This window comes from Elgaria multicarinata, chromosome 1 (assembly GCF_023053635.1).
Source record: "Elgaria multicarinata webbii isolate HBS135686 ecotype San Diego chromosome 1, rElgMul1.1.pri, whole genome shotgun sequence".
NCBI lineage: Eukaryota > Metazoa > Chordata > Lepidosauria > Squamata > Anguidae > Elgaria > Elgaria multicarinata.
In genome coordinates, this window is record NC_086171.1 from 11,247,301 (window position 1) to 11,268,188 (window position 20,888).

At 40.6% G+C, this 20,888-nt stretch overlaps 2 protein-coding genes across 2 annotated transcripts in view; both read left to right on the forward strand.

Moving 5' to 3' along the window:
• UMAD1 (UBAP1-MVB12-associated (UMA) domain containing 1) overlaps positions 1-20,888 on the forward strand; it is a 261,328-nt gene that overhangs the window by 152,615 nt on the left and 87,825 nt on the right. The gene's annotated exons all lie outside the window — the stretch shown is intronic.
• On the forward strand, positions 237-20,263 carry MIOS (meiosis regulator for oocyte development). The gene is made up of 11 exons (XM_063123274.1): positions 237-319; positions 3,085-4,456; positions 5,600-5,698; positions 6,172-6,429; positions 7,676-7,845; positions 8,578-8,643; positions 10,319-10,477; positions 10,828-10,980; positions 12,973-13,177; positions 15,919-16,048; positions 17,878-20,263. The coding sequence occupies exons 2-11, from the start codon at positions 3,160-3,162 to the stop codon at positions 17,972-17,974; spliced, it is 2,634 nt and encodes an 877-aa protein (XP_062979344.1). The 5' UTR covers positions 237-319; positions 3,085-3,159; the 3' UTR covers positions 17,975-20,263.

Genomic DNA, 20,888 nt, shown 5'->3' on the forward strand with positions numbered 1-20,888 from the left:
CCCGCTTCACGCGCCGCAGAGGCCGCCTAGAGACACGCAGATTCTCCGCTGCAGAAGCGGGAACGCGAAGCTCGCCACCTGCCGTGCGTTTAGGAACGGAAGCCGGGCAAATCCTCGGCCCGCCCGCAAGGCTTCCACCCTCACTTCTACCGGAAGCACTTCCCGTTCACGCCGGAAGCGAACGTCTCCCTGAAGACGGAAGTAAACGCTGTTCGTGGAATTGCTTTCAAATCTTGTTCCCCCCCCCCCACAAACACACCTTCCCCTCCCCCCTCCGGCAACGCAGTACCGAGACCCCCGTGGCAGGAGGGGTCGCGGGGTGAGTCTCTTCCGCGGGTGAATTCAGCAGAAGCGTCACCGCTTTTAGGGTAGGGGGGTCGCAGTGCAGCCGCTCCTTGCTCTGGAGACTCAGGTACTGAGGCTACTCAGTAGAAACGTAGGGGTATCCAGGGAGGTGGGATCTGGAAGAGTTTTGGGGGGACGGAACGGCATCTTCGCGACCGGGTGCTCGTACGGCCCGCTGGTCTGCGGAGCTTGCGCGTGTGTGCCTGACTACTGACAAAAAGAGCGGGCAAACACGTCTGTGAATTTGCGTGTTCATACACGTGTATGGGCCTGACGAGCTTCCTAACGCTAGCCCTGTTTAGACTTTGTTTTAGAGTCTCCCTGTTTAGAGTGGAGATCCCGCCCCCTAGCTCGGAGTACTACCTATGCGCAACTGTAGGTGTGATTGAGAAACATGTTTTGCTTTTGGGGTATATAGACTCTACACCACCCTTTCCCAAATTGGGGTCTTTTCCTTTCGCCGGCTCGCCGTGCTGCTTCCTCTTCCAGGGGTGTGGTGATGGGGATTGGGCCCAACGAGCCCAGTCCTTCCTACCACTCAGACAGTGAGACAGGGCGAGTCAGTAGGCAAAAATGCTAGCTGCTCCTTGAAGTCGCCTCCTCTGCATGTTCGTTCCCTCTGCATGGCCCTGCTGGGCCCGTGTTAGTCCAGCAAAGAGCATCTGTTCTCTCTGTCTCTCATTCTGTCCCTGGGTGGCATGGCAGGGAGGGTTTGGATCACAGGGCTCATTTCCCCACTGCTGCATTGGCCAGAGAGAGAACTCAAATCAATAAGAGGATAGCTGCATCGTCCATGGCCAACCCTTTATGGCAGGGATAGACAACCTGCGGTCCTCCAGATGTTTTGGAGTACAACTCCCCTAAGCCCCTGCCTGCGTGGGCAAGCATAAGGGATTATGGGAGCTGAATTTCAAAAGATCTGGAGGGACCAGGTTGCCTACCCCTGCTCTGTGCCATACCTGTTAAATGGGGCTTACTTCTGAGTAGACATAGAATTGAACGGTGCTTTGCATGCTTGCTGGGAAAGTGTACAAATGTGTATGAATTACATATGACTCCATCTGCTTTGCTTAGACCCCACTTTGATGCTGCTCCCTTCTGGAATGCTGTCCCTGAGCCAAAAATTGTTTCCCACACGTTCTATGCTGTACTACCCAGAAAGAGAAAAGGTGAATCATTGGGACAGCTGCTTCCACTTTTTGGACAGCAGGACAGACCCAATCCTCCCTGTCATGTTGCCTAAAGAGAGTGAGAAAGAGAAAGGAGGTAGGAGCAGCTGCTGTCTTCTCTTGATTGCATACTTCTGCCTGCCCCTTTGAAGTGGCAGAACTCAGAAGATCTAGGGAACTTCCTGGCTGGCATAGGCCCCCTGTTCTTTTCCATCCTCAGCAGCAGGCCAGGGAAAGAGAGGAGAGACTGCAATTTATTGCTTACTGTTTGATTGCCTTGCCACCAACAGCTGCTGATCAGCTGCTCTTCCTACAACATAAAAGTGGCAGCATTAAGCGCACTTTAAAAATGTCTGCTTAATGCAACGTGTAGTTCGATCCTCTGTGGACTCCTTTAATCTTGAAGAGGTGACACATGCAAATGGAGAGTTTTCTTGCACTGCCTCTGCCTTTCTTAGGTGCTCTATGCAAAGGCAAAGAAAATGCCTAATACAGCCATCTCATTCACTGCCACAAAATGTGGTGATGGCTTTGAAAGATTAGGCAAATCTGTTCATGGAATTTTTTGTTCCCCTCAGTTGCTGAAGGGACACGATGGAGGGGATGGCTTTTGCTTTCAGGCCATGATGTGGGATTCAGCACCTGGTTGGCCATTGTGAGACATGGATGGAAGTAGGATGCTGGATTAAATGGACATTTGATTTGATCCAGTAGACAGTTATGAGACTTGTACCATAGTTGGGGTTCAAGAATTTGCCAGTCTTGGGGCATTTGCAAATGCCTGAACGTGCCTTACTCTGGAGCTGGCCTTGTTGCTTGGGTTTGTTAGATTGGTATTTTCAAAAAGTGTTTATGGTTATTATTGAAAGAAGGTTATGGTTCTATGATTTTTTCAGTGATATGTTCTGTGGAGCTATAATGTATAAAAGGACATTTGACAAGTCCAGGAACCTCTGATGTTTATCTAACTTCTCTCAAATGTGAGATTTACAATCTGCTTATTTTTAGCAGACTACCTTAGACATCTAGAAAATGCAATATCTCAATTTGCATTGGACAACCCCAGAATGAATAAAAAATACTGAAAGACAGATAGCTAGGCAGCACTAACATTAGATTGATTCTAGATCAGGTTTCCAATCTACACATTTGTACCAACATATCTGCCTGTGGCACGAGTGTAATGTGATGTTGTGTGGCTCTTGCTATAGATGCATCCTATGTGCTTTGCCATTATAAAACAATTAAAGTGTGTGTGTTGGTATATATAGTTTTCTTTTAGTAAAAACAGCCAGGCATCAGATGAACCACTGTCATTTTGCTACACATAAAGATAATATCCTTTGCCTAGCGCTAGAGAGAAACTATAGAAAGTTGCATTCACAAAAGGAAATTATGCGGGGGGGGGGGGGGGAGAATGACTGGGTTAGTCTTTGGTTGTAGAATTGTCCCTGAAAGAGCTGGAGAGGGATCATTGTGAATGATATTGAGACATCTTAATTTGGAGTTGGAAGCTTATTCAAGGTCTTGTCATAGTATAACCTTCTGTATTTCTTTATTTTTAAAACAGTGTCCACATGAATGAACACAGCTCTAGTCTTCCAACAACATTTTAAACCACTTGTACCAATTTGCAGTGGCAGACATGAGTGGCTCCAAACCTGATATTCTCTGGGCTCCACATCATGTCGATAGATTTGTTGTATGTGACTCAGAACTCAGTCTGTACCACATTGAATCTGCTGTAAGTTCTGAACTTAAAGCAGGATCACTGCGTTTATCTGAAGAAACTACAGCTACTCTTTTGTCCATTAATTCAGACACTCCATATCTGAAGTGTGTGGCTTGGTATCCTAAATTTGATCCTGAATGTCTTCTGGCAGTTGGGCAGGCCAATGGTCGAGTTGTCCTTACTAGCCTTGGCCAAGATCACAACTCAAAATGTAAAGATTTGATAGGAAAAGAGTTTGTTCCAAAACATGCTCGGCAGTGTAATACCCTGGCATGGAATCCCCTGGACAGTAATTGGCTTGCTGCTGGCCTTGATAAACATCGGGCTGATTTTTCAGTACTGGTCTGGGATATCAGTAGTAAATACACTCCAGAAACTCCAGTCACTACTGAGAAAGTGAGGCTTTCAGCTGGAGATACTGAAGCAGGACTAGTCGTGACAAAACCACTTTATGAATTAGGGCAGAACGATGCTTGCCTTTCTCTTTCTTGGCTTCCACGGGATCAGAAGCTTCTTTTAGCTGGAATGCACCGCAACCTGGCTATCTTTGACCTTAGAAATACAAGCCAAAAAATGTTTGTGAATACCAAGGCTGTTCAGGGTGTAACTGTTGATCCATACTTCCATGATCGTGTGGCTTCCTTCTATGAAGGTCAGGTTGCCATATGGGACCTTAGAAAGTTTGAAAAACCTGTGTTAACCCTAACAGAACAACCAAAGCCTTTAACAAAAGTAGCATGGTGCCCAACCAGAACTGGATTACTAGCCACTTTAACCAGGGATAGTAACATCATCAAGCTGTATGATATGCAGCACACTCCTACACCTATAGGGGATGAAACTGAACCTACAATCATTGAAAGAAGCGTGCAGCCCTGTGAACACTACATTGCTTCCTTTGCGTGGCATCCCACCAACCAAAATCGCATGGTAGTTGTGACACCCAACAGGACTATGTCTGACTTCACTGTGTTTGAAAGAATCTCTCTCGCCTGGAGCCCAGTTACCTCTTTGATGTGGGCATGTGGCCGACACTTGTATGAGTGCACAGAAGAAGGGAAAGCCAGTTCCTTAGAAAAAGACATAGCCACCAAAATGCGCCTCAGGGCTTTATCCAGGTACGGCCTTGACACAGAACAGATCTGGAGAAACCATGTTCTAGCAGGAAATGAAGACCCACAGCTGAAATCACTTTGGTACACTCTGCACTATATCCTTTAAAACAATGTTTGGGATGCAGGTCAAGTATACAGATGAAAGGGATATTACCTTCCTAGCATTGTTTGAATGCATTGATTTCTGATGCTGAAGAATACTGTTGTTCAAGGTGTGAAGGAAAGACTATGAGTGGCCAAAGGTACAAGGCGGCAAAAAGGAGCCAGGTAATTGCCTAGACATGAGGTGAGGGATATAAGCAGCAACAGAAACTTAGGACTCAGGTACATTGACAATCGCAGAATAGGAAGTGATGATCCATTGATGGCAACAGAGATGATGGTGGTATTAGTGCAGGGGAGGTGGGCTCTCAAGGTTCAAAAGCCACAGAAATCGATGAAATGGGAGAGGAGGTAGAGGGAAAATGCGAGAGATGGGGCTATTGGGAACATATGGATTTGACACACAATGGGATTAGGAAGATGCACCTTTTACAGGTTCTTTTATAGGGTGAGGATGGCTCTGACATTATGCAGTTAAACTGCTTTGTTTAAACCAGTAGTATTGTCTATCTGATACATACAACATGTGATTGTTCCAATAGTTTGAAGGCTAATCTTCCTTATTGAAATATGTGTTTTATTCTGTTCAGTTTATTGTCTTAGCCATACGTGTGATGATAGTACAAATAACCTGAAAATAAAGTTAAGATTAAAATGCAAGAAATTAATTATGCCCCAGAGCAATTTTGCATAATGTTTAAAACCATTAGGAGAAATACAGATATTAACAAAATTTTATACCAAAACAGCCAACAAACGTACGGGGTTTCCAAAAACATTAATTCAACCAAAGAAATCTAGGCGTTGAAATTTCCTTAGGCCTGAAAAGCAAGACCACTCCTGGCTTTCACTTCATCCCAACTCTAATTAATGTCATGGTCTGACTCTGCAACCAGTTTATGATATGATATAGGTGACAGCTGTTCAGAGTGAAAAGTAATTCATATAAATTCCACTGAGTTAGAATTTATGTGGGGCTAAGCAGCTTTTTGGATCCCAGCCATGGTTAATTTCTTTCAAGAGCTCAGGCAAGCCAACTCTGGTGGCAAAGTAGATACCTCTAAGCCACAGAACACAGCAGTACAGTTTTTGCCACCCCATGTTACTAATATCATATTTCCTATACTTGAAAATACTTATGAAGCAATATACTGAAGATATGGATCAGAAATTCACAGGAAACAAAGGATCTTTAGTTTATGCAGGCATCAAATCTATTGTGAAAACCTCTATGGGTAAGTACATTTTGACTGAATTGTTATTTAATAAAATACCAAGTTGTTGGGTGTTGTTTTTTTTAAAAAAAAAATGAATGACTTTCAGTTTAGGCCTAATGTGCCCCACAATAAAAATTGAATGGCCCCATGTCCACAACTTTGAGGTTCATTGAGGAAGGGTGGAATGCAAATGCCTGTGATTAAAAAAAAATAATCCTTTCCTTTGAATTGTCTTCTTCAGAGTGGATTTTCTGAAGCACAGTTTAGCTTAGTACCCCAAGCCAGATTCCTAAAATATATTATTTTTCTTTGGTTTTCAAAAAAAATAGTCTTTTTTTTTTTGGTTAGACTTGCGGCCCAAAGAAGAGCCACATGATTGTTTAGTAGGTGAAAAAAACACCTCATTAGCAATACGTCTATTTTCATCTTAGTAACAGAAGTGTCATTAGACTGTATTTTTCCATATATGAAATAAGTGCCTTGTTCTTTAGGAACAACAGAGAACATCAGGCATAGCAGGAGTGGGTCTGACCGACAGTCAGATATTATTCAGTATCTGAGCGAGGAGAGATCATTGGCTTTACAGCTTTGTGGGTGGATAAAGAAAGGCACAGATCTGGATGTGGAACCCTTTCTGCACTCTTTGGAACAAGAAGGAGACTGGGAGCGAGCTGCTGCTGTTGCGCTATTCAACTTGGACATTCGACGAGCAATACAGATACTGAACAAAGGAGCTTCTTCTGGAAAAGGTACCTGTTGTGTTTTTTTGTGACTTTTGCAAGGTGTGTTTTTTATGGTATTTTGTTTAGATCCACTCATCTGTTAACTAGATGTTATGTTTTCTTTGGCGTTACAAAGGATTGGATCCAAAGGAGCCCTTCTACGTGCAAACAGTGCTTTATATGTTTATAGACAGAGACAGTTTATGCACAAACTGTCTCTGGAGAGGCCACCAGTGAGGGAGGAAGCAGCAGCCAGGCATCTCTCCACCGTGCCTGGGTCCAGCTCCAGCTGAGAGCCCCCCTCCCTCCTGCTGTCAACTGTAACTGCTGAACTTTGCAACTAAGATTGTAGTGCCTGAGTTTGCTTTCCTTTCCCCCCTCCTCCTCCTCCCTCCCAATCCCCTTTCCTTTTGTGTCATGTCTTTTAGATTGTAAGCCTGTGGGCAGGGACTGTCAAGAAATACTTTTGTAAGCCGCCGTGAGACCCTTTTTTGGCTGAATGGCGGCATAAAAATCCTTAAATAAATAAAATAAAATAAATATATCACACACTAAAACACAGCACGAGAAAAACTGCACCAGATAGAAAGACATATGTCTACTTATAGAAACAGGAGAACTGCTTAGAACCCAGCTATTACAGCCCTGTTCAATCACTTTGGCTTGTGCAAGTGTTTACTGAACAGTGCTAGTGGCCATGTTCCTTCAGCTCATGGATCTTTGGACCCAACTCAGTATGCTGAAAATATTGGCTGGATCCCAAATCCAATTCTGTCAGTAACTGGGATGGAAATGTGAGCATTGTAGTCCTATTCCACCACTCTGATGTCACGGCTGCAGAGGACGTGTGAGCAGTGGGACCAAAAAGCCTCAACCTAAGCATTTACCAAATACTAGATGAAGTCTTGGGATTGGTCACTCTGAGCCACAGTTCAAAATTAAAAGTTGTACATGAGGAAAGTGCAATGTATGAAATAACTCCTGTGGATAATTATTACTTCAGCCTGTATTAGAGGGCTTGTCTTGGCAAGACAGTTCATCGTGATCAAGAAGTTGCACCACTTCATAGAGCGAGGTATATATCAGGCTCCAGAACAGCTGCTTTTGGGGAACACCCCTTCAGTAGTAGATTGCAGCACTTGAGAAGCACAGATTCGTATGTCTTTTGAAACAAAACATTTCGACTGTATTTTCAAAACATCCTATAGTTTTGAAAGTGGAACTAGATGGCTTGAAATGTTGGTTATTTTGCTGTCATTGTTTTCCTCTGCAGGTGACCTAAACCTCAATGTAGTGGCCATGGCATTATCAGGGTATACAGATGAAAAGAACTCATTGTGGAGGGAAATGTGCAGCACTCTAAGGTTACAGCTAAACAACCCTTATCTGTGTGCCATGTTTGCTTTTTTGACAAGTGAATCAGGTTCTTATGACGGGGTTTTGGTAAGCTACTTTTGTTAACTTTAATGCCCTTCAATGAAATACATATAGGAGCAAATCTGGTCTTTGGGGATCTTTCGATACTGAATTAGGAACTTGATCTGGTAGTTCACATGTTTAAAGAAATAGTTCTGGGTAGTGATGATGTCTTAAAAAGAATTCAGTAAACAATACATAGGGGAGATGTTAATTCAAAAGGAAGGAAACAATGAACACTGGTTTACAAGAAGGGGAACAAGATCTAAAGAGTTTCTTTAGATATACTTAAGAGATCGGGAAGTATCCAATGTTAGTCCTATGTAGAGTCGACCCATTATAATGAATAGTATTGAAGTGAACTTAAGTCTCATTCATTTCAAGGCATCTACTCTATGTAGGACAATCATTGGATATTACCCATTGTATTTGTTTAGCATGGTTCTGTTGGGTTGTTTTTCTTCAATCAGTACTCCTCTCCTGTTCCCCAGTTCCCCCAGATTTGTGAGGAGGTGCTTGGAAATCAAACCAAGTTGGTGCAACATATAAAGCTATCAGCAACCAACTAGGAAAGAATACATTTTCAGCATATTGGTTTGAATAATTAATCATTATGGGTTGCTTTTTTGGAGCTGCAAGCTGTACATACTTTAAAACAATGTAAATATAGAATTGTTCTAATATTTAAGCAGCTTTATTTATTTTTTAGGAATGATGACTATTTTTAGCCTAATGCTAATATATTTTGTATTCTTTCAGTATGAAAGTAACGTAGCTGTACGAGACAGAGTGGCATTTGCTTGTAAATTCCTGACGGATGCGCAGGTGAGCTTATCATATTTTCCTGCTTTCCTCTAGGCCAGCCTTTCCCAACTTGGTGCCTTCCAGGTGTTTTGTATTTCAACTCCCATCTACCCCAGCCAGCATAGCCAGTGGTCAGGAATCCTGGGAGTTGTAGTCCAAAACATCCAGTAGGCACTAGGTTGGGGAAGGCTGCTCCAGGTCCTTTTTAGAAGTCATAGTGGGTTGAGTAAGATAAGTAATAATATATTTGCAATATCCAGCTATGTGAGTTATGGTACAGGTTAGTATGTATATTTATGATAATGTTTGTGTCCTTTGTATAGAGTTAATATGGTAAGTTAAGGTGTGTGAGAGAGTGAATGGAATGTTGGTGTGCTGGTGTATGATTGGTGGAGAGTGTGGGGTTTAAAGAGGGGTAAGTCATTTATTTAGCGAGCCAGTTGGGGTTTAGACCTAGAGAGTGCAAGGACACCCTGCTTGCTGTTTTGGGATAGAGAGAGAGAGAGGAGTGAGGTTAGGCTCGGAATAAATGAAATATTAATTTCAGAGCTTTTATTGAATGTACAAATTAATCTTCTTTGCCATCTTATGTGTAATTAATAAATTCTAAGTTATTTTGTTCACAGCAGTGTGGCATCTCTCATCATAGGTGGCCTCTCAGTGAGACCAAAGGTATTAAATAAAGGTTATATGGTAGCCTTGTGTGCCGCAGAGCAGTAAAGCAGCAGTTTCTGCAGCTGAAACTCTCCCCATGGCCTGAGTTCGATCCCAGTGGAAGCTGGTTTCAGGCAGCCGGCTCAGGTCGACTCAGCCTTCCATCCTCCCGAGGTCGGTAAAATGAGTACCCAGCTAGCTGGGGGAAAGGTAATCACGGCCGGGGAAGGCAACGGCAAACCACCCCGCTATAAGGCCTGCCAAGAAAACGTCAGCGAAAGCTGGCGTCCCTCCAAGAGTCAATAATGACTCAGTGCTTGCACGAGAGGTTCCTTTCCTTTCCTATATGGTAGCAGCGGTATTAAGGGAGTGGTCAAGCCTAGTGGGGAAACAGCATTCCTCAAACTGAGTATGAGGGTGTATAAAGGGAAGGGTTGAAGTGTAAGAAGAGACCCTTCTTTTACACAGAACACATGTACCCATAGCCTCAGGGAAGGGAACCCAAGGGGAGGGATATGACAATACTCTTCAATGTTTGTCATTCTTTTGAGTGGGGGTGGGGTGGGGGAGGATTTCACATAACAAAGAATTTTATGGCCATACCTATAATATCCAATTGGGACAAGAGTAACTTTTTACTATTTGAATGATCATACAGTCTTGTAAATAGTACAAAATGCTTCTTGTTAGCTAGTATAGAGACAGGGAAGTGTTTCTTAAGACGAAAGGATGGAGAGTCTTTCTTTTAGGCCATCGATGCATCACAAATGACGCATTATGTGTGAGTTAGTGGGCTAGTAACATTTGTAGACTTACAGCCTTTATAGAATGTTGGCATGGAATCAAATTTTGTTACGTATTCTGTTAGAAACATTTGAAATTGAGTACAGTTGATGGATAGTTTTATTACTCTTATTGTTGAACAGTGATAATTCAATAAAAAAATATCAGGATCTTATTGCTGTAATGGACCTGCTGAGACATTTAGTTTTAGTGGTGAGGAATTCTGGGGCAAGAGCCAAAGATCTTTTTTTTTAAATAGCTGAACAGATTCATTGAAAAACTAACAAATGAAATGAAAGAAGGTGGAAACCTCGAAGGAATCCTACTGACAGGACTCACAAAGGATGGAGTGGACTTAATGGAAAGTTACGTTGATAGAACAGGAGATGTTCAGACAGCAAGCTACTGTATGCTTCAGGTTTGTATCTCTAAAATAATCAAATTTCAAAACCTATGTTTTATGAACCTTTGTGACACACATAACTTACTCTACTACTTCATTTTGTGAAATATGAAGCATCTCTAGGAAGATGCTTTTTTCATTATTATTATTTTGTCTAGTTCTCTAAAACATTCCTTTCCATTCTGTGGTTTGGGGGAAATCACAGATTAATCAGAGCCCATAAAACAGGAGCAGAACCCTTCTTCTTGAAAATTCTAGCCAGCTTCCTATGCCTTAGCAACTATCACAAGATTTCTACTCAATTTCATCACAATTCATTCCTCCCATTTGTGTATCTTCTTAGTTGATTAATGTCTACATTTTAGGGTTCTCCCTCTGATGTACTTAAAGATGAGCGGGTTCAATATTGGATTGAAAACTACCGGAATCTATTAGATGCATGGAGGTTTTGGCATAAACGAGCAGAATTTGACATCCATCGCAGTAAGCTGGATCCCAGTTCAAAGCCTTTAGCACAGGTAAGTGTTTTAATTTTTCTGAATGAATAAATCTAGCTAATGCCCATAAACTGGCAAGGATGGGGTTGATTGTCACAACTGTAAATGGTTCACTTGATTTTCATTATAAACTTAAGGCAACAGGTAGTGGACCTTTTCTTTCCCCTTGTGTTTTTCAATCCAGTTCAGATGATTTTTAGACTCCGAGAACTCCTATGCAATATTACTTAGATTTCTTTCAGCAGTCATTTGGTGGCAAAATGGGAAAATCCAGTTGTTTGTGGGGTGTTTGTCCTAGCCACTAGTGACAAACTGATGTCCTCCCAAGTTCTTATGTTCAAATAGAAAGTCCACCAAAACCTGGTATCTAAAGAAAACCTTTGTCCATACCCTGGTCATCTCTTGTCTTGACTACTGTAGTCTCATTTTTTCTTTTTGCTGGTCTTCCATTGTCTAGCTTTCGTCCACTCACATATTAGCACTTCATTGTCAAAATTATTCAATGTCTCATTGTTCTGACCATATGACTTCACTTCTTAAACCCCTTGACTGGCTTCCTGTCTGCTTCCAGATCCTACACAAGCTTATTGTCTTTATCTTCAATGTTCGCCATAGCCTTTCCCCTCCTTATCTCTTTGCATGTATCCTTTCCTGTGGTCTTTGCTCCTTCTTGTATCTTGAATTCTGCCCATTTTTGCTTGATGCCCCTCATGCTTGGAACTGCTTCCCAGAACATCTCCTTGAGACCACCTCCCTTATTTCCTTTTAAGTCCCTCCTCAAAACTTACCTTTTCCAGGAAGCCTTTGGCCCACTCCTCAATCACTATGCTTTGTTGGAACTAAGCCAAAGTACATGTAATTGAAATCATCACATCTTCCTTTGCTTATCTATGCCTCCATTTCCCTCCTTACCTCTATTGTTTTGTAAGCCCTTTGGGGTGGCAAACTGTCATACCTGTTCTTTGTAAAGAGTCATGTATACAGAAGGTGCTACATAAATAAATAATACTGCCATGGGCAAACTTCCTATCCTTGCATCCTATCCTTTTTTCCTTACCCCAGCTGGTTAAGCAACCTCCAGAGCCTCAGTACACTGCCTCTATTTTGCTATTTATCAGATGGCTAGAATACCTTTTAAGGTGCTGTCTTTGTCCTCAAGTAGATGTTGCCTTTTGGCTGTTGCTGCATCTGCTAGATGATTACAGGAGTGGAGAGAACAGCTGAGTTTTCCCAAATCCTCTCACAGCTCTCTGAAAAGAATCCTTCACTTTCTGGATCTTGTGTTATGGTATTAACCATATCAACAACCTGGTTTGCATGTAGCAGCAACCCATTGGTTACAGAACCAACGGGTTGTTGTGCATGGGTTGGAGAGAGTGGGTGCACTGCCTGTAGCACATCCACATCTTCCAGTTTTACCCAGCAACCCATGATCGACTCCTCTATAGGTTGCTGAGCTTGATGTGTTAACCTGGACCGCTGGGTTGTCTAGGAGCTAAAAAAACCACAGCAATTAACCCATGGTTTGTTGTTGAGTTAACTCTTGGGTTGTCTAACCCCTAGGCAACCCAATAATCTGGGTTTGTCTGTTACACTCAGTAACCTACAAAAGAGCTAATTGTAGGTTGCTGAGTAAAAGTGGAAGAGGTGGGTGTGCTGTTGGTGCATGACAATCCATCAGTTTTTAAACTAGGTTGCCATTATGTGTGGACCAGGTCACTGATATGTTTAATACCATAACACAAGATCCATAAAATGGAGGATTGTTTTCATGAAGCAATGAGGAATTGGAAGAATGCAGTTGCTCTCCCCGCTCCAGCTTCCTTACTCGTGAATTATTGTTCTAAGTTTCAATAATTGTTGTAATTTTCAAAGCCCTTTTTGGATTCTTATGTTGTTTTGCTATATTAAGAAAGTAAAAATGTTCCAGTGAATAAACTGTTGCGTTACAATTGCATTACTTAAAAGATATGAGAGATTATGGTTTCCCCCCCCCCCCCTTCTATCTGCCAGGTATTTGTAAGTTGCAACTTTTGTGGAAAATCCATCTCCTACAGCTGCTCAAGCATACCACATCAGGGCCGAGGTTTTAGTCAATATGGCGTAAGTGGATCCCCAACCAAGTCAAAAGTCACAAGTTGTCCTGGTTGCCGCAAGCCTCTTCCTCGCTGCACACTTTGTCTAATAAATATGGGCACTCCAGTGTCCAGCTGCCCAGGTAATGCCTCCCATTTTGTTGAATGCACCCAATTAATTCACACGCTTCTAGCTTTAGTGTAAATGTCTATTTTGCTTAACTGCTTCCCACTACCTATCATATATGAATGGGATTCTCTTAAAGTTAGCTACTAAATAGGGGCTTTGACTTGAATTTTATCAGCGTCTGCCTCATTTTTGTTGTTGGGATATAGCTTTCTTTTAATTCATCCTTAAGTGAAGCCTTCTTCTAATCCTAGCGAGGGCAGAATCCAAGATTATAAGATCTACTTTGTTTTTTCCTAGAACAGCAAGATCTACAAACCGGAGCCATGTATATAAAAATGGCTCAGAAAGAGAGGCAGACACACACTTAGAAATAAGGAACGGGGCGCCTCCAAGTGCATCTCAGTCCAGAAATTTGTTTTAACAGTCCTTTCACACAAATATTGTTTCTTTCCCCACCCCCAAACATTTTTCATTTCAAAACCCTAATTTGGGGTGGCAGGGGGAGTTATTGTTATTAACAGTCAGAAATCCTTGGTATCTATTGCAAATCACCCAGTAGATCCCAATCTACCATCTGCCCATTCCTATTCTAATCCACATGCTCCCCTACACCCGTGTGGTTTTTAAATATAGTCCTGTCTGAATACTATTGAACAGATTTCTTTGTTTTAAATGTCAGTACTCTGGCACAGAGAGAAGGAACCTGTAGTTTAAGTTTGAACACCTGACTGAGAAGTAAGAATTCTTGAATTCTAAGGGCCATTTTAAATTTTATATGTTCTTTTTTTTTTTAAGTATGTAAAACATGGCTGGAATCCAAAGAGCTTCTTTAGGTGTATGCTTGAGTTTTGATGCACTCAGGGAATCTTTGATGTTTTTGATTTAAATATGCATACATGTGCACATACACACAAGACATACAAAATTATAAACCACTTCGAAAGTCTGTTTCAAAAGTGGTTTGCCATGTAGCCCAAAGGTGGCTTGTGTGTGCAGGACTACTTCTGCACTTCTTTGCATCTTAGCTTCTGTCTGGCATTTTCACACATCACTTACAGTGCAAATATACATGCTGAGAACGACTGTTGACTTTAGCCACATTATATGCACACACTGACCCAGTTTGCATAATTAAATAACCCAGGGTTTGTTAATCATGAGCTGTTTGGAAGCATACAGGAGCTAGCATGCTGGCTCCCAACTGCTTTCCCACTTAAGCAACCCAGGGACACTCCATTGCTGGATTGTTCTCTGTGATGTGTGAACCCAGAACTCTGGGTTGTTGAGGGAGACACAACCCAGTTTGTCCTTAGCGTAGTAGCCCTCAATGTAACACCCCAAACTCAAATAGCATTAGCATAGCTCTGCTGAACCTTTCTGTTGTGCAAGCAGTTGTGCATTACGCTTGCAAAATGGTTTGCACAGTTGTGCTTGTGCAAGCATAACTTTAGTTGGATTCTCTTCTTGCTCATAGTTTGGAACCTAGTTTCTGCTAGCATAATGTGACTTGGGCTAGTGGAATGGCACAGTTGGATGCTCCCATTGGGTTTTAATTCTGGATTGTGTCTCCTTCAACAACCCAGAGTTCTAGATTTGCATATCACGGAGAACCCAGGGATTTAGCATACCGGAAGTGGGCAAGTGGTTGTGAGCCAGCATGCTTGCTTGCTACTGTATGCTTTCAAACAACTCACGGTTAAGAAATACAAATAGCTGTGTGAATCAGGTTTACTGTGTGGTGGTTACACTTCACTAAATGTCTTTTTTTACCCTGTTCTCTAGTGCTTCCTATTTAGGAAATGTATAATGTTTGAAGGGGCCTGTCACGACACAGGCCTCACACACCAGGCCTTGACGCACACAAACCCTCCTCAAGCCAAGCGCCACCACTTGAACAACCTGAGGGTAGGGTAAAACACAACCTTTCCCTCATATGAGAGTGTAAAGGCTAGAATCTGAAAAGGTTTTACTGTGTATGTAGTAAACTGAAGGTTATATATAAGGCATTTACGATAGTAACTGTAGAGCAGGTGATAAAGCCAAACAGACACGTGGTTTGAGGTAACAAAACAAAATAAAACCTTTATTTTTGTTTACCAGATCTTAGTTACTTCAAATTCAAGTAAACCTCCTTAATCTACTAGTTTTAATACAAAGAGTAACCTTAAGTCTCTTAAAATCTTACCTCCTTTCACTCTTCACACCACTGACAATCCTAACTGACACTCCCAACTTCCCACCGACTAACCAACCCCATTTATACTCCTCCCCCCTTTCACAGCATCATCAGCCACACCCACTCAGCCCAACATTCTGCACTCACTAGACATACAAAATCAGACATACCTAAGGGAACAGAACTGTGGGGTAATGCCACAGGGCCCTTGCTTATTTCCCTCAAAACCTGGAGCCAAGCATGAGATCTTAGTTTGTTAAAATAGCTACAATTGTCAGGTAATCTAATCCTTAATTTGTATAATATTCGAAATGTAATTAATACTTTAAAATATTTAAACACATTTTTTTCTTTTAAAATCTACATAAAAGAATTCCTACCTTGGGTGGAAATTAGCTAATGACAGTTAACCCAAGGAATGTAACTGTCTGAGATGCTGACTACTACACTGCATCTTTCTCTTCTGAATTATCTAACGTTAGAACTCTTGTTTTCCCTGCCACTTCAGTCTTTTCTAATTTTAAGCGACCCGTATTACAATGGAAGCAAATGCACTGAATATATTTTCTTATGCATAGGAGGATCAAAGTCTGATGAAAAGGTGGATCTCAGCAAAGACAAAAAATTAGCTCAGTTCAACAACTGGTTTACCTGGTGTCACAACTGTAGGCATGGCGGTCATGCTGGACACATGCTTAGCTGGTTCAGGTAAGGAAACAAAAAATAATGTGTTGCATACATCTATGCTGCCCATATCCCTCCTATCTAAAATCTGGATTTGCAGGCCAGTATGTAGTACTGAAATACTAATTCTACAAAATGTAAGGCTACAATAGCATTGAGAAGTGAGACCAGAGCCCTAGAAATGCCCAGACTAACAGCAAATGAAAGGGCTGCTAATAAACCTAGGGACAAATTTGATATATTTAAAGTTTGGTTGCACCGTTGCAAACTATACAAAAAAAATTAAAATCTTAAATCTATTTTTCATTGCAAAAATGAGATGTACTATCCATAATGTGGAATGGACCACAGAAGAATAGATCATATTTAAGAAGGAAACACAGTTCAGGGTTGACTATCTGCAATTCCTGAATTTATCTCTCAGAAGTAATATTTTATGGTACTTGTTGAATGAATGCATTCAGTATATTTGCCTGGATCATATAAACACGCAGTATGTTTCTTGAAGTCCAAAGGCCAGCATCCAAAGAGCTATTTCAGGCATGTTCAACAGCTTGTGTGTGGCCTTTGGGAATTTTTGTCTCTTTCTCCCTTGAACAGCAGTCCTCGATGATAGCCTGGTTCAGACAACACGCTAAACCATTTGACTTAACCACAAAATGGCTAAGGGAATGCATTAACCTTAATGCATTCTCTTAACCATTTTATGGTTAAGCAGCATGGTTTAGCGTGTTGTCTGAACCAGGCCGATATATCATGCTGATTTTGAAGTTCCCATTTCAAAAAATGCTCACCATGTGGCATGGGGGACTTTGAGAAAAAAGTCTCTGGAACTAGCTGTGCATGGTCCTTTGGAACTTGGCCTTAGTTCTTATTTTGTAAAAAACGTTTCTCTAGACTCAGGCAGTTGATATAGACGACTTCATTATATCAAGTGGAGTCCGAATGGCTTTTTTGCACTTTACACTTTGGTGTCAAGGGCATTTTTTTCTTCTCCGGGTGAACTCTGTTATTCTGCATTCACCTGCATGTCCTAAGGTTGTAGGATAAAGCTTCCCATTATCACAATAAATGGCAGATGCCATGTTGTGAACATTTGAGGCATGTGGCTTGCTCAATATTTATCTCAAAGCAGCTGTATTACCCTTTAAAATCTATCCCCTTCTTTCTAGAAGCTCTTAACACATTGGTTTTAGCCCAGAGTTCTATACAAATGCAATTACAAATGGTTCTATGGGGAATGGACATAGTATTCCGCTACATTCAATTGACATTTCCATGTAACATATTTGGAATCATTTATATACAAGAACATTTTGTAGCTTGTTCTAATGCACTATATGTCGCTTGTTGTTTTGCATCACATTCTTACATTCATCCTTCCATTTCTATTAACCAAATAAATTTCAGTCGTGTGGTCTGAATAACATGCTCCATTCCTAAAACAAGGATTGGACCAGACTTCAGAGGCACCTGTAAAATGCAGTTTGTGATTTACTAAGCTTGGAGAAATCTTATAGCTATATATAGGTGCATGCTAAAATGAAAAGGGTTGTGGAGTAGATTATGGGCAAGAGCAGCTCTGGAAAAAGGAAACTAGATTTTTATCCAACTTAAATGTAACATTTCATATTTCTTATACTTCTTTACACCTTATAATTATTTGTGTCTTGTTTTGTAAGCCCTTTCTACTAAATATCAAAATGCTTTATTCTTATTTTGTATGGGGGGAATCTAAATTTCTTTTTGATACAATATGCTGCCAAATAGACCATTTCAGGGGGAAAGCATGTGAACTTTTAAAAAAATGCTTTCATACTATCTTATAATACTACTTTTCCTTTCTTGTCCAGGGACCATACTGAATGCCCTGTTTCTGCTTGCTCATGTAAATGTATGCAGCTGGATACAACAGGGAATCTCATCCCAGCAGAGATGGTCCAGCCATAAAACAGTAGAGCTTGAATAAGGACCATCATACCAGGGGCCCTCTCTAATAGGTGTCCTTCACAGCCCGAACACTTACCTCAGAACAAGTCACTCATGACTTGCCTGTAATAGAAAAATAAATCATTCTATCACATCAGCAATTTGTGTGGATGGTTTTGATGTGCTTTGCATAGCCATGTACCGCTGGACTGAGTCTTGAAGTGTATCATGTGGACTCTGTCCAGTGGGTTGTGAAGCAATTCATTTCAGAGGCATTTATAGAGGCTTCATTGAAATGCGAAGCACCCATCAGGAAGACATTCAGCATTACATTGCCCAGACCGTAAGGCTTCCATCTGAGATGAACCAATGTTGTGTACTGTGTTCCGTGGTCTGTCAAATGCCTCTATTGAAAACTGTTCTTGGAAAGACGGTGTCCTGAGTCGTGCTGTTGTATATTTATTATGCCCAAATAAATGTTTCTTTCCTCATTTTTCCCAGCTTAGATATCAAAACACATTAATGTTCCCATCTATAATTTTCTCACACAGAAGAGCTGTTCTGTGACATTCCAAAAACAATATTTGGGTGAGTAAAGCTCTTGTTTAATTTTTATGAGTAAATAATAAGGTCCCAAATTTCATTATGACATGCTTTGTGGGATCCCAAAATTATTATAAATAAGGCTTAAAAGTTCCACATCAATGGCTAATTACTGGACTAGACAAACATGCCAGCTCAATGACTTGAAATACCTACTATTGAAAAATTAAGGCATACCCTATATTCCAAAAATATCAGTGTGAATTACATAATACAAATTCTGCTTTGGGTCAAAAAGACATTCATTTGTATAAAAAAAACACCCCATCCTCAGTATATAATTTGCAATGCAGAGCAGCCTGATACAGTGCAGTTAAAGTTCATTTACAGCATTTGGGTAACACTGGATGTCACTTGCCATTGTTGTAGTGGCTGCTCATGCCAAGCATTCATGTGCAACAAGATTTATCCTGTATACCATGAAATCTGTTTAAAGTATGTGACAAACAGGAATTTTTGTGGGGGTAAAATAGTGGTAAAATAGAAGAATAAAACAAATAGAAGAATAACACATCTTCAAGAAAAGAACACAGACGATAGCAATACACTGACTGATACCGTAAATATAGTATAACTGTTTTGTTTAGTTTTGCATTTAATAATGAAACGAAAGCATACCATTCAATTTTTCAATAGATAACTAGAAACTTGAACTTCTTTTGCACATTTTCAATGCAATTTTCGTGATGTATTATAGTTGCCTAACTGACAATCTTATATTTTTAGTTTTAAATATAGGGGCTTGGAACCAAAGAGCCATGTGCAATATTCTGTGCATGCACCTTGGCTTTCCTGCCTCTTTTCCCACTGTAGTCCCTTGTGCTTCCTGAAAATCCAATTGTGAGGGTTTGTAGTGCAGGGCCTGCAACCGGGGCTGGCAGAAATCAGAAGTTGTATGTGTGCACATGCACGCATAGAAGCTACTTGCAAACAGGGCACTCTAGATCCAAGGTACGTTATTTGTAGACAGACAAGATTTTTGAAGGGACAAATGACTCTTTAATAAAAAATATATATCTATTTTTATGTACACAGTTATGTTGACTTGTATTGTAATTGCATTGGTCAAAGGCTACTTCCAGTCAGAATTGCATTTTCTACTATTGATCTATATTGAGATGTACATCCCAATATCCAAGCTATTGTATTTTTTGTAACATTGACAAAATATTAGCAGTTGCTTTTAATAATTAGATTTCTATAATACCTGGAATTAATTTTAAGCCATTAAGAGCAATGTATAGACTTTATTTTTGTGACCTTGTATTTGAAGTATTAAAAGAGCATGGATAACTTGGGTAAAAAGGGTAAGATGCAACTAGGTATTGTTAATGTAAAACCTGGGTGTTTAAAAGCCGTATGTTTTGTAAAATAAAAGGAGCTGTTTTTTATTATCCTTGCACCCATCTTCTTCAAACAATACTGCAGCTGTGCATGCATAAATGCCTTTTGAGAATGTAGAACTGCCCTGCCATTTAAATGAGTAAAATCTGTTTACAGTGAAGTTCTGTATGAACATTGTAACACTCTGGATCAGCACCTAAGGGTTTAATTAACTGCACTGCAAAGACATTAGTTCTGACCTACAGTGTCAGTTCTCAAGCATTTGGGCAGATGTATATTGCTGTAGACCTCTTTGCTATGTTAATACAGCTGCTTCTCCCCTTGAAATGGTAGAATAAAAGTTTGACTTGCAGTTTTTATTAAGATTACTGTTTTGTGTACTTTAACTGGTGCTGCAACAGCTCAGGAAGGGACTTCTTTTACCATACTGATAGTGTTCTGCTCTAATTTTAACACAGGGCAGCCCTGGATATTACAATTTCAATTAAAAAGGGAAAAGACAATTTTTAACCAATAGTTTTTTTGCATAAATCTTTTATCTTTATTGGGAATCTGCCATGTTTTACTGTCTTTTTCAATATAATTTAAGAATGTCTTCTATGAAACTTTGAACTAAATATCTCTCTAGCTTTGTTAAAGACCTCAAATGAATAAATGATTCCACCCTCTTATACAGATGTAAAATTTCTAGAAATTTTGAGGCTATAGAAAAAACTTTTTTCTGGGGAGGTTCAGAACAAAAACCCAGAAATTTGGGGGGAAATGGGAAAATAAGCAATATTTTTTTATCACTCTTTACAAATCTAAAGTCACTTTGTTGCTTTCAGACAGCCTTCCCCAAACTTTGGACTTCAGCTCATATCAGCCTCATATGGCCAATGGTCAAGAATGCTGGACACTGTAGTTCCAAACATCCAGAGGGCACCAGGTTGGGGAGGACTGCTTTAGGAATATAAAGCAGCCTTTTAGTTCATAATTTTATTTTATT